Raw genomic sequence first — 12725 nt, 5'->3', positions numbered from 1 at the left:
AATCTCATCTTTCTTAGATACGAATTCTTCAATGAACTCTATCATCGCTTCTTGCTTACCCCAAAAGTTAATATGAAATGCTTGTGTCTGCAAGCATTGGCCATCGTTTATGGAAGATGTCATGAAGAAATAGGACCATTTTCTGATACCAAGTACATTGTTGGGATGTTGGAAAGGGTAAGAATTATTTAAAATTACTTGATACAATAGTTAACATACAGCTAGTCCAACATATGTTCACATCCTTCAAGTTGCTGTGAAACCAGAGTTTTGGTTTTACGGAATGTGAAGCTGCAGCATGAATACTTTTCACCCCCATGCTGTCACCAAGTGTTCCTAGTATCTCCCCTTGATTCCGTTGAAGTTTCACTAAAAAAACCTGCTGATCATAAAGGTATTTCAAACTAGTATCTTTATATCTTCATTTTGTTAGCCAACAGGTTTTCAGGTTGTACAGAAATAGTGTGAAGGAACTTTGTGTGATATTAATCTTGTCCTTGCTTTTGAAAAATGCAGAAGCGTAAAGCTTTTTAAGAGGAGAACCTTGTTCCATGTTGTATTATTTTGAAATACTGACTTCAAGAGTAGTAGCAACAGCCCCAGACCTAATGAAATGGTAGCCTTAGATGGGCACATATGATGGATTAGATTTTTAGTGGTATCTACTTTGCCCTTCAAGTGTCTGTTAAGGTATGTCTGACAACTGATACAGCTTGCAAAAATACATTTCCATGCAGTCTGGAGAAAGGGTTCTTTGCTAATGTCAGTATGGGTTTTAGATATGGCTATTGTAAGTGAAACTTACAGTGAACCAATGCAGTCTTGTTATTTTGTCTTGACTTTTGATAGTCTCACCAGAGATGTAACATCAAAGACCCAGTCTGTCTGCTGGCTGAAAGCATTCTCTTTTTCTGTTGTACTTGTTAACTGGCTCACTGGGGAATCAAATGTTGTACCTTTAGAACAACAGACTTAGCAGAAAAGTGGGTTTGAATGTCAGACCCAGAGCAACAAAGGGGATGGAAGACAACAAGGCCTTGCCTCCTCAGTGGCAGAAAACTACATTTATTAGTTGTGCATGAAACTGGACATGTAATAATCAGCAGTTTTATCCTGGGCATGGAAAAAGTAAATAGTGCAACTATTGACTTTTGAAGGCAACTTCTAGTATGTGCTATCAAATACTAACTTGTGATCTTCCATTGCAATAGTGCACTGACAGGCTTGAGCGGGACAGATTGATACTGTTTCTCAACAAGCTGATCCTTAATAAGGTAAGGTGGACATGTACACTTAACAGTAGTTTATTGGTCTTTCAGCTGTATAAAATGGTCTGAACTAGTCTTTCAGTGTTAACTTGAGCAAAAATTCAAGTCTTGAGGAAGTCTTAAAGCAATGTTTGGTACAGCTTTCTGGGATGTGGTAGTTACTGGTGAGAAAGCTGAAGAAAATGTGTAGATACTGTGGTGATTATGCCATTCTAGTCAGTTCAGAGAATGATTTGACTTTTCTCATGGACACTTATTTGAATAAAACTGTTCAGTACTTGTAAGAACTCTTGTCTAGAAAATGCTGGTGTTAACTCAGTTTATCCATTAACAGAAAAATGTGAAGGACCTTATGGATTCAAATGGCATTAGAATCCTTGTGGATCTGCTTACTCTGGCACATCTTCACACAAGCAGAGCTACAGTCCCTCTGCAGGTATGTGGCCTTCGTTTCTTACTACTCATATATTGCTTTGCTAAAAGGACAATTCTTAAAAAAAAAAATCAACGTCCTTTTCACATTTTCTGTGATATTTATACTGAAGTTAAAGCTATTCTTATTAACATCAACTTCTAGAGCAATGTGATTGAGGCGGCACCTGATATGAAGAGGGAGAGTGAGAAAGAATGGTACTTTGGCAATGCTGACAAAGAAAGGAGTGGTCCTTACAGCTTTCAAGAGGTATCTGTCAGCTTCAGACTCTCTAACTTGACAAATTATTTTCATCCTGGTGACTGGGTGTGTTTCAAATGGTGAGAGAACAAACTGTAAACAGTGCTAAACGATATTCTCTAAATAACTCTTTAAATAAGGATTAAAGCTAGATAAGAGACTTGATGTTGTGCCAAGAACCACAGCCTTTTTGGTAAGGCTGCCTACCCCTCCATGCCTCAATTATGCTACAGTTAATCTGTCAACTTTTACTTCATGTTTCCTGACAGTTATAAACACGTTGGAATTTCATGTAACTATAGTAGTCTGCCATACAGCAGTTAAAAGCTTGTCTCGAGTGTGAATGTTTAGGAGCAAAGGTAGCTCTGAATGCTGAATCAACTAAGTTCATATCTAATCTCACAACAGATGCAGGAACTATGGAACAGTGGAAAGCTGACTTCAAAAACACGTTGCTGGGCTCAAGGTATGGATGGCTGGCGACCATTACAGGTCATACCTCAGCTCAAGTGGTGCTTGCTTGCCAGTGGCCAGCCTGTGTTGAATGAGACTGACCTTGCCACACTTGTACTCAACATGCTCATCACAATGTGTGGATATTTTCCCAGCAGGTAAATACTAATTTTCAGCAGAAGTGGTTAACTTTCTCTGGCAGATGTATAAATTCTATCTGGAAGCTTTTCTTAAAAACCAAGCAGTACATTAATGAACTATATTAAAGACCCTCTTTACATAGTAGTAATTAATTCTGTGGGCAAACAGAGTTTGTAAATGAGACAATACTAATACTGTGAAAGGGACTGCAAGAATGAATGCACAAGCTATGTGTGTTTCTAATGCATAGCAGTGTAGTCTCACTCTTGCAGGCAGGCTCTAGTTTAACTTAAACAAAGCTGCTTTAATGTGTAACATTAAGCCACACTTATCAAGTCTAACAACAAACTTTGAAGTTAAAAGAAACCAGACACTGAATATGATCTCAATAGCGTGATACTTATGGCTTAATGAAGTTGTTCATTCTTGAAAGAGAAAAGGCATATGTGTGCTTACTGTTGTGCTGCTTTATTTTTTAGGGATCAAGACAATGCAATTATAAGACCTCTGCCTAGAGTGAAAAGGCTTTTGTCAGATAGTACTTGCCTTCCTCATATCACTCAGGTAAGCAACTCTTTGAAAATGTATCTGGATGAGCAAGTTTGACTTACTCAACCATCTTCCTTATGTGAATACTTTAAGTGGGATGAACACATCAAATGACATCTGTAATGTTCTGCAGATCTCTGGACAAGCAGTTGTTTGTTTCACTGGGTGTTGTTACAAATTTCAATATTAATAAATATTTCCATTCTTGGAGATACTGAAAAGCCACCAGCTGTAGGTGACCCTGCTTTTGAGCAGGGGGGGTTGACAAGATGACCTCCAGAGGTCCTTTCCAACTTTAAACATTCTGTGATTCAAACCTGTTATTTTTGGGCTGAAGTTTCTTTAACTGAAATTCTTGTAAGTTTACTGGCTTATCCCAATACGGAATTAGTTAAAACTTCAATTTTGGCTGGGTAACTTGCACTACTCAAGCAGCTAATGTAAATGCTTGTGTTTGATTTCAGCTATTACTGACTTTTGATCCTATCCTTGTGGAAAAAGTTGCTATATTGCTCTTTCATGTCATGCAAGATAACCCTCAGTTACCTCGTTTTTATCTGAGTGGAGTATTCTTCTTTATCATGATGTACACAGGTTCCAACGTACTTCCTATTGCAAGGTGAGGAAAAAGAATAGCTAAAAATACCTCTTGACCAGTCATGCTCTGAATGCTCCAGAGTGTGGCTTGCTAGAACCAACATGAGATTGCAAGCAAACATGGTCTAGAATTGCCTCCACATGGTCTAGTCAGTCACTGAAGTGAATTGCTTATGACCCTGATAGGGAGGGAACAAGAGCATGTCTGATCATATAGTTCTAATAGTACAACTAGGCACGGTTTAATGTAGAAGAAGAAATCATTATAGGTGCTAAAGAGTACTAATATAGGCTACTGATATGCTAATGTAGTTTTTGATAGTAATCAGGTATCAAAAGCAGTGGAAAAATCTAGTACCCTGTTTAGTATTGAAGCCTGAAACAGTTAAGTCAGCTTGTACTGCCTGACACAGATGCACTGCTTGTGCACGTGGCTATTGCAGTTCATTCCAGTACTGTTCCTCTAAATCCAACAGTTCATAAAAAGCTATTGTACAATTCCAGTTAAGTCTCTTCTATAGCAAATGCATTGGGAAATGATTGCATGTTTACATGATGACTCTAGTGTAACACAACTGTCAGCAGTTAGTGTATGATCATCTTGTTTCATCCCTGCAATGATGATCTAAGGGTGCAGGGAGAGGTTTGTAGGGAAAGGTTGTCTGTGTCTCTATCAGCTTCTTTTTTTGTGTGTGTCTGAAGAAAACAAGCTTTCAGGAACAAGACTTCCAAACTGAAATGATCAACATAAGGCAACATTTGTAACATGGGAGTTCCCAAGGATTTGATGGACTTTGTACAGAGATTCGTTCAATTGTTGCTGTTACTCTGATATCAAAGTAAATGGGACTTGCCAGCTGGGCTATGTTGGTCTGCTTATCTTTCAAAGGTGCCTTAAGTATCAATTAAACAGAAAATAACTGCTGTTTCTCTTCTAGGTTTTTGAAATACACACATACAAAACAAGCTTTCAAGTCTGAAGAAGTGAGTAGATTGCAAAAGTAACTACCTCTGTTTCCAAATAGTTTTGCAGACCACCTGTAGTTGTATTAGCAATACTTGATGCTTGTTCTTTCTCTAAGTTCTCAAGAGTTAGAATTTAAGAACTATAAGGGAAAAGTGGGTGGGGTTTTTAGATCTCTAGTTGGTTAGCAAGACTGAATTCAGATTACCTTTGAGATGACAATGTGATCTCTTCTCTAGACAAAAGGTCAAGATATAGTTCAAAGAAGTATACTTGGACATATTCTTCCTGAAGCAATGGTGTGTTATTTAGAAAACTATGAACCAGAAAAATTTTCTGAGATATTCCTTGGAGAATTTGACACTCCAGAAGCAATTTGGAGCAATGAAATGAGGTAACTGTTTTCTGTCAGAGGGACAAATAAATCTGAACTATATCTCCTGCTGAAGAGGTCTTGTCTTTGACATGTCTAAAGAAAGCTGAAAATACCTGGATTCCATGGTTTCATTACTTCTCTCTGTTTGCCTTCTGCAAAGGCAATGTCCTGCATTGCCCTCTGCTCCTATCAGAAGTAACAGGGACAGGGGGAGCAGAATTGGCAGCAGGGAAGGGGAATATTTCCCTGAACATCTGACAACATGCTTTACATTTGCCTCTATCATACTTAAGTTCCTTTCATGAGTGGAGACTTTCACTATTTGTGGGCTGCTTTATACTTTACTCATTTATTATCAGCACCTGTCTAGGAGATATACCTCTAATATTACAATACATTTTTAGGGTCTCCCAAAAAGTAAAGAGGTGTTGCAGGAAGGCAAAATGTCACTTGACATTGTTTTTAATAAACTAATTTTCATGGCATTGAAATAGCTTTATAACAGAGTAGGATGTGAATCCTGTTCTGAATCCCTTCTGAAATGTGGGAAACTACTAAGGAAAGCTTTTTCAGAAGAAATCATTGTCACTGAGGATTGAGGACTGCTTGGCAAGTGTTAAATCAAACTTTAACTTTTAGGCGTCTTATGATAGAGAAGATTGCTGCTCATCTTGCTGACTTCACCCCTCGTCTTCAAAGCAATACAAGAGCACTCTACCAATACTGTCCTATCCCAGTTATCAACTATCCACAACTGGAAAATGAGCTGTTCTGTAATATTTATTACCTCAAGCATCTTTGTGATACACTTAGATTTCCAGACTGGCCAATTAAAGATCCAGTAAGTAAGAAGTATTTAGGATTCATTTGGTTCTTGGTCTTTCAGAGTCCTAAAAGTGGGATTTGTAATGAAATGTAAGGGAATCAAATGCTAGGTTTGCAAGTAACTGATCCTGACTTTCAGTTCATAAGCAAATATGTTAAACATTTCTTTATCTTGAAGCAGAATAGTCTTCATGCCATATAGCCACTGCACGTTAAGTATATCCTCCCTGTGGTGACTACTAAAAAAGCAAAATAAAGCATCCAAGAAACTTCAGAGTGTTTCAGTGAACCTCAAGTGATTGGGGTGGGGGAAATCATCACTTCTAGGTTCTTACTTGTCCCCACTGGACAAGAAACTGAACTAACTTGGTGTACTGATAAGTACACTACCTCAATTGATGAGATCTTTTTTGATACAAGTCTATGGTCTAGATCTGTCTAAGCAGCTTTACTTATGCAGCTTTGTTGCAGTTTTTGTAGTATCGTGATGTGAACTGCATACAATTTAAGTGATTCTCCCTCTTTTAATGTGACTTTTATGTAAACCTTTTAATCTTAAGGTGCTCTTATCTTAAATAAAATACAGCACTGTAGTGAAGCAAAGTCTTAATCACTTATTGACTGGAGGGGGAAGCACAGTTACTGAAGTTCAAAGGATTAGGCCTTAAACTTAGGGTGATGAGTGATAAGGATTCATTAATAAAGCAGCACTTTATTAAAAAAGATGATGTGTACTGGTGTCAGCATAAATGAAACAATGAATTGTAATTATTTAGGTTAAACTGTTGAAAGATACACTAGAAGCCTGGAAGAAGGAGGTGGAAAAGAAGCCACCTACCATGTCAATAGATGATGCTTATGAAGTCCTTAACCTTCCCAAAGGACAAGGCCAGTAAGTTGTTTTCATTACTTAAAGTTGTATAAGTAAATTTACATAAACTCTGTATGCTGAACAAACTGAAGTTTCTTATCTTGGTACTTGCAACCAATTAGTGGTACCAGTTCAGTTATGTCTAGCACCTACTTATTTCACAGTGGAAGATTGCTTTATGTAAAAAGAAACAAAGCTTGAAAATCCAACTCCAGTGAGAGAATAATTGTAAAGTGTTCAAGAGAATAATTGTAAAGTGTTCAGATAAGCTGAAGCTGGGGAAATAATGCTTGGATTTCTGTTTTAAAGCATTCACTAGGCTGTTGTACAGGACAAGCGTATTAGACTCAACCATAGTGAGAAAAGAATGTGGCAGAACTTGATTATGTTCACAGTGGAACTTGGTTTCTCTTATCATCCTTCTTCCCCCTGCCAAATATTTTCCTTTTTTTGTGATAATATCCTTAGGATGTTTTACCTCCTTTCTTGCCACTGGTTTCTGACTTAGGAGAGAACTGACAGCACTTTGTATTTATTCTTCAAGAACAGTGCACTTACTACAAATCAGGAACTACTAACTTTTACCACTTATAGCTCATTTAGACTCTTCATTTAGAAGATTCAGGGACTTCAAGGACCTTCTGGTTTAGTGTATTCGGTACAAGAGGTACTAAAATACTTTATAAATATCTTTCTTTTGTGTGGCCATGGGATTACCCCTGCTCAGTGTCAGCTGATGAAGCAGGATTTTCAAATTGAAATATGAGAGCTTTGTAGTTTTCACTTAATTGCCATTACTATGAGTACTGCTGTCAGAATCTAGGCTTGTTTTTCTGGCTTTTTTTGATGTTACTCAATGTAATGGGACTTATTTTCTCATAGGCATGATGAAAGCAAGATCAGGAAAGCTTATTTCAGGCTGGCGCAAAAATATCACCCAGACAAGAATCCAGAAGGCAGGGTATGTACAATGCAAATTCGTGGTGTTATAAAGTGGGGACAAATTCAGCTGTTGTATGTGTTAAGAATTCTGAAATGCCCACTTAAATTTTCTTTCTCCCTTTTAAAAACTATGCCCTAGATGAATACTAGAATACAGATTAATACTACAGATGAGTAATTTAACTGATGTCAATCAAGGTATGTTAGGATTTCTACAGTAAACTGATGTAATTGGGTCAGACCCACATCTCAGTGTCAGGTTCAAAGAATTATACAGGACCTAAATAAGCTATTGTTCCCTTTCAAAGACAGACTGCATCCTCTGCTCATTCTTACAATCAGTTGAACTCTAAGTCAATTCCACCATGACAAAAGTAGTAAGTAGTTTTAGTCTCTTGCCTGTGGCAAAATTTAGGTGACCAACTGATCGGTGAACCTGTGTTCTTAAGGTTCTTCAGAGTATTTTCTGAAGTGCCATAAGGCAACAAAACTAGTGTTCTGGCTAATAACCTGGAATGCTTTATTTTATCTGCATCTAAACTGATACTGCAGACTTGTAGTAATTTAGGGGGTTCTTAGCAACTCTTAAGACTGTTCTTCTTTATTTGCAGGATATGTTTGAAAAAGTTAATAAAGCATATGAGTTTCTATGCACAAAGTCTGCTAAGGTGATAGACGGGCCAGATCCAGAAAACATAATTTTGATCTTGAAAACTCAAAGCATCCTCTTCAACAGGCATAAGGAAGGTAAGCATGCTGGCTCAGAAGAATGCTTTATGTTCATTCCTTTAGTGGCCATTGTGGTCGGTTTTTTATCTCCTCTGTTCTTGAATCTGTGTTCTGTTGATCTGGTTTCTGGCTTGCCACAGCATTATGTGGCTATGGTTAAGGGCTTCAACATAGGACTTTATGTTCCATGAAAAAAATTTGTCTGCAGTAAAACTTATTTCAAAAAAGCATGAATAGCTTTTTGAAACTCTCTGCTCTCATACTAATCAGTTTGAATCTTCCTCCATATATAACTTAGACTTACAATTCTGTCTATGCAGAAAGTGCTCACTAGTACTCAGTCACCCAGATGGCAGATTCTGGGTACAAATTACACTTGTGTGGCTATTAAAGATGAGACAATCTTGCAGAAATTGAGTGGTGTTAGTCTTCTGGTGAGTGTGCTGCAATACCACCTCCTTCACAGCCCAGTGGGGAAAGAGGGATAGCTAGAGTACCCTAAGCCTTGGCTCTAGCTGGTAGCTGCTGGCATGTACAAGTCTTGCAGAGTGAACAGTGTTTTTCTACGTGTTACATTGTAATGGTAAACTAAGAACCTCACATGCAATCACAGCTCTGTCAGTTGTGTGGAGGCAGTGACAACATTAGTGTAGATCTACGTAGGTCAGCTTGCAGTCAGCTCCATACTGCAAGATGAAATTGTTCTTTAGTACTGCTGAACCCTAAAAGAATGAAAAATATAATTATTGAAAACATACAATTGCTGTGTCAAACTGGAAAAGGTCCTTATAGGCTTATTGTCTTGGACAATCCTGGCCTAAGACAGACAAACCAAGCTATACTTGTGTTTCTCTGGATACAGACAAGCATCATTTGGAATGCTCTAAGCTTGGGGACTTGCTGAGCTGGAGATAAGTCTTTTTTAATCTTAAATGAGTTCTTTCCCTGAAGCTCTGTCAGCTTCTAGCATGAACAGCCTTATCTGACAAGGAGCCAGATTGTGTGGACTGCTCAGTCTTGCTCCAGTTTTCCCAGGTGTTGGCTTTCTTTGACTCCTAGTCCTTATATATATTTCTTCTACTGATAATTATGCGGTCGTTTAAATTGCTTAGACTCTGTGTATGTGTAAGCTTTGACTTTTTTTCTTTCAGAGTTGAAACCTTACAAGTATGCGGGCTATCCTATGCTGATAAAGACTATTACCATTGAAACATCAGATGACCTTTTATTTTCCAAAGAATCTGCTCTGTTGCCTGCTGCTACAGAACTTGCTTTCCATACTGTCAATTGTTCAGCATTAAATGCAGAAGAACTAAGGAGAGAAAATGGAATTGAGGTAAATGGAAAAAACTTATTGAGATGAATTCTTTTAATCTTTTTGATAGCTAAAATTCCTAGATCCTCAATGCATAGGACATCAGATGCAATTGAGAATCACTTTTGGTCTTGATAACCTTGTTCATTCTTACTGTCCCTTTTCTGGATGCACTGGGAGAAGCATTTTGCAGAGTATACCTCTTTCTGGAGCTAGGCTTGTCTGTTGAACTGTGGATAAGCAAACTACATATGATGTTTCTGTACTTTACAAAACTCTACTGAGAGCTGCTGCATTCTGTATGTGAAAGAATAGATAAGTGTGAACAAGTCACTTGAGCAGAAGGGCTTTTCATTGCTCATATTAGAAACAGAGTCATTTAGGTTGGAAAAGACTCTTGAGAACATCGAGTCCAACTGTTAACTGAGCACTGCCAAGTCCACCACTAAACCATGTCCCTAAATGCCACATCTACATCTTTTAAATACCCCCAGGGATGGTGACTCAACCGCTTCCCTGGGCAGCCTGTTCCAATGTCTGACAACCCTTTCAGTGAAGAAATTTTTCCTAATATCCAGTGTAAGCCTCCCCTGCTGCAACTTGAGGCTGTTTCCTCTTGTCCTATTGCTTCTTACTTGGGAGAAGAGACCAGCACCCACCTCACTACAACCCCCTTTCAGGTAGTTGTAGAGAGCGATAAGGTCTCCCCTCAGCCTCCTTTTCTCCAGACTAAACAGCCCCAGTTCCCTCAGCTGCTCCTCATAAGACTTGTGCTCCAGGCCCCTCACCAACTTGGTTGCCCTTCTCTGGACACGCTCCAGCAACTCAATGTCTTTCTTGTAGTGAGCGGCCCAAAACTGAACACAGTACTCGAGGTGCGGCCTCACCAGTGCCGAGTACAGGGGAACAGTCACCTCCCTGCTCCTGCTGGCCACACTATTTCTGATGCAGGCCAGGATGCCATTGGCCTTCTTGGCCACCTGGGCACTCTGCTGGCTCATATTCAGCCGGCTGTCAACCAGCACCCCCAGGTCCTTTCCCACCAGGCAGCTTTCCAGCCACTCTTCCCCAAGCCTGTAGTGCTGCATGGGGTTGTTGTGACCCAAGTGCAGGACCCAGCACTGAACCTTGCTGAACCCTCTGAAATTGGCCTTGGCCCATTGATCCAGCCTGTCCAGATCCCTGTGTAGAGCCTTCCTACCCTCCAGCAGATCAACACTCCCTCCCAGCTTGGTGTCATCTGCAAACTTACTGAGGTAATAATTCACATGCAAGAATGCAATCAACTGTAAAGCACCAAAGGCTAGTACCAGTGCTTGCAAGGAATTTTGCCCCTGTAAACCATCTGAGCAAGGAGCTGAATGTCAAATGTTTCCCTTCAGCTATTGCAAATGGGTTTACCAGCTAATGTTTTATTTCTGCTAGCCTTTCAGTTTTTGTTGTGACTGAACTTATGCATCATCCAATCCTCACAGGTATTGCAAGAAGCGTTTAATCGTTGTGTAGCAGTCTTGACTCGTTCTAGTAAACCAGATGATATGTCTGTACAGGTAAGTTGCAGCAACTTTAATTGATTGTATCAGCTTCTCAGAAGACTATATAGTATAGTATATATATATAATATAATAATAAATGTAAGTGTCTGTATATATAATGTAAAACATTGATGTAGTATTATATATATTCAAAAATAGGATTGTAAACATGCGTTTCCCCTCCACTTGGAATGAATAAAATACTGCTTTTTGTAGGTATGTGGATATATTAGTAAGTGTTACAGTGTAGCAGCTCAGTTTGAGGAATGCAGAGAGAAGATTACAGAAATGCCTAACATCATTAAGGACCTCTGTAGACTACTGTATTATGGCAAGGTAAGAGCTCCTTTCCTTTGCCTAAATGGGTATTTAACTGTTAAGTGTTTAGGGAAATGTTCTCCTTTTAAGGGAGACGGGACAACTGCAGAGACTGATCAAACCCTTCTGTAAGATCCCAGCTAATCATTATGGGATACAGAACTCTACTGCCTTGTTCTCAACACTTGTATTTGAATGCATTTAGTGGACTTAAAATGTAATCACTATAAAGATCCAGCTACTTTTGCCTTTTAACTGACATGTCTAGCTGGTTGGTTTACTGTACTAAACCAGCAGATAAAAGTACTAGAGCTAGATCCTACATAAGCAGATAGACTCCTAAATCAGCATAAACTCTGGGAACAGGATTCAAGTTTTGTTGCCATTTAGCTCTTTAGAATTTGTGTTATATAAATGCTGAATTCTGTCTGAATTAAGAAAGGAAAGCTTGTCTGGAAATTTTCATATGGGGTATGTGAAAACATAAGACTGTAAAACCAGTAACTGACCATAGATGCTTGTGTGTTCTTTAGTCCCTGCAGAACACCTGTATTGCCATAGAAAGCTCATCTGGGAATCTCTGCCACTTTCTTGAATTGTTTTTCCACTAGTTCATCAATGCTTTCTAATCACATAAAATAACTATTCAAGTAATCTTCCTTTAAAGGATGCTGGCTAATCAGTTTTTTGGCTACCAGACACTTAACTTTGACTGCATATGTTCTTCTGTCTACTTCAATTTTAATCTCTGTGCTGCTTAGTACTCTGGAATTAGCAAGTTTGGGCTTTACATCTTTGGTAAGGAAGACAGTTGGCTTTCTTTGGTCACAAGTACTAAGGCAAACTTTTTTCCTCCCTCAGAACATACCACGAGTAGCTTCTTTGGGAGTAGAGTGCGTTAGCTCCTTTGCCTTAGATTACTGGCTACAAACACACTTGTTCCAAGCTGGAGTTCTCTGGTACTTACTGGGTTACCTCTTCAACTATGACTATACGCTAGAAGAGAGCGGTATTCAAAAAAGTGAAGATTCAAATCACCAGGTAACCTTAACAAGGTGCATGCTTTCAAATACCGAAGGCTGTTGCTTGCCATCTCTTATTAACAAAATATTCAAATACTTGTTAGAATCATTGAATTACACGAACAATAATGTTAATAGAGCAGTTTT

At 38.8% G+C, this 12725-nt stretch overlaps 1 protein-coding gene across 3 annotated transcripts in view; it reads left to right on the top strand.

Annotated features, from left to right (window-relative positions):
- DNAJC13 (DnaJ heat shock protein family (Hsp40) member C13) overlaps positions 1-12725 on the top strand; it is a 58478-nt gene that overhangs the window by 29937 nt on the left and 15816 nt on the right. For all 3 annotated transcript variants that reach the window (XR_011329554.1, XM_069811612.1, XM_069811602.1), the window contains 17 exons: positions 18-177; positions 1212-1274; positions 1603-1704; positions 1846-1950; positions 2350-2552; positions 3015-3099; positions 3549-3703; positions 4620-4665; positions 4885-5039; positions 5661-5862; positions 6623-6738; positions 7600-7678; positions 8271-8406; positions 9540-9724; positions 11179-11253; positions 11455-11574; positions 12418-12597. Coding sequence is in view for 2 of the 3 variants with exons in the window: in XM_069811612.1 (XP_069667713.1) it covers positions 18-177; positions 1212-1274; positions 1603-1704; positions 1846-1950; positions 2350-2552; positions 3015-3099; positions 3549-3703; positions 4620-4665; positions 4885-5039; positions 5661-5862; positions 6623-6738; positions 7600-7678; positions 8271-8406; positions 9540-9724; positions 11179-11253; positions 11455-11574; positions 12418-12597 (2167 nt within the window). In the remaining variant the exon portion in view is untranslated. The remainder of the gene's footprint in view (positions 1-17; positions 178-1211; positions 1275-1602; positions 1705-1845; positions 1951-2349; positions 2553-3014; positions 3100-3548; positions 3704-4619; positions 4666-4884; positions 5040-5660; positions 5863-6622; positions 6739-7599; positions 7679-8270; positions 8407-9539; positions 9725-11178; positions 11254-11454; positions 11575-12417; positions 12598-12725) is intronic.

This window comes from Haliaeetus albicilla, chromosome 2 (genome assembly GCF_947461875.1).
Source record: "Haliaeetus albicilla chromosome 2, bHalAlb1.1, whole genome shotgun sequence".
Classification (NCBI taxonomy): domain Eukaryota; kingdom Metazoa; phylum Chordata; class Aves; order Accipitriformes; family Accipitridae; genus Haliaeetus; species Haliaeetus albicilla.
The sequence above is the reverse complement of the archived record's forward strand: the minus strand, read 5'-3'. Positions and strand labels throughout refer to the sequence as shown.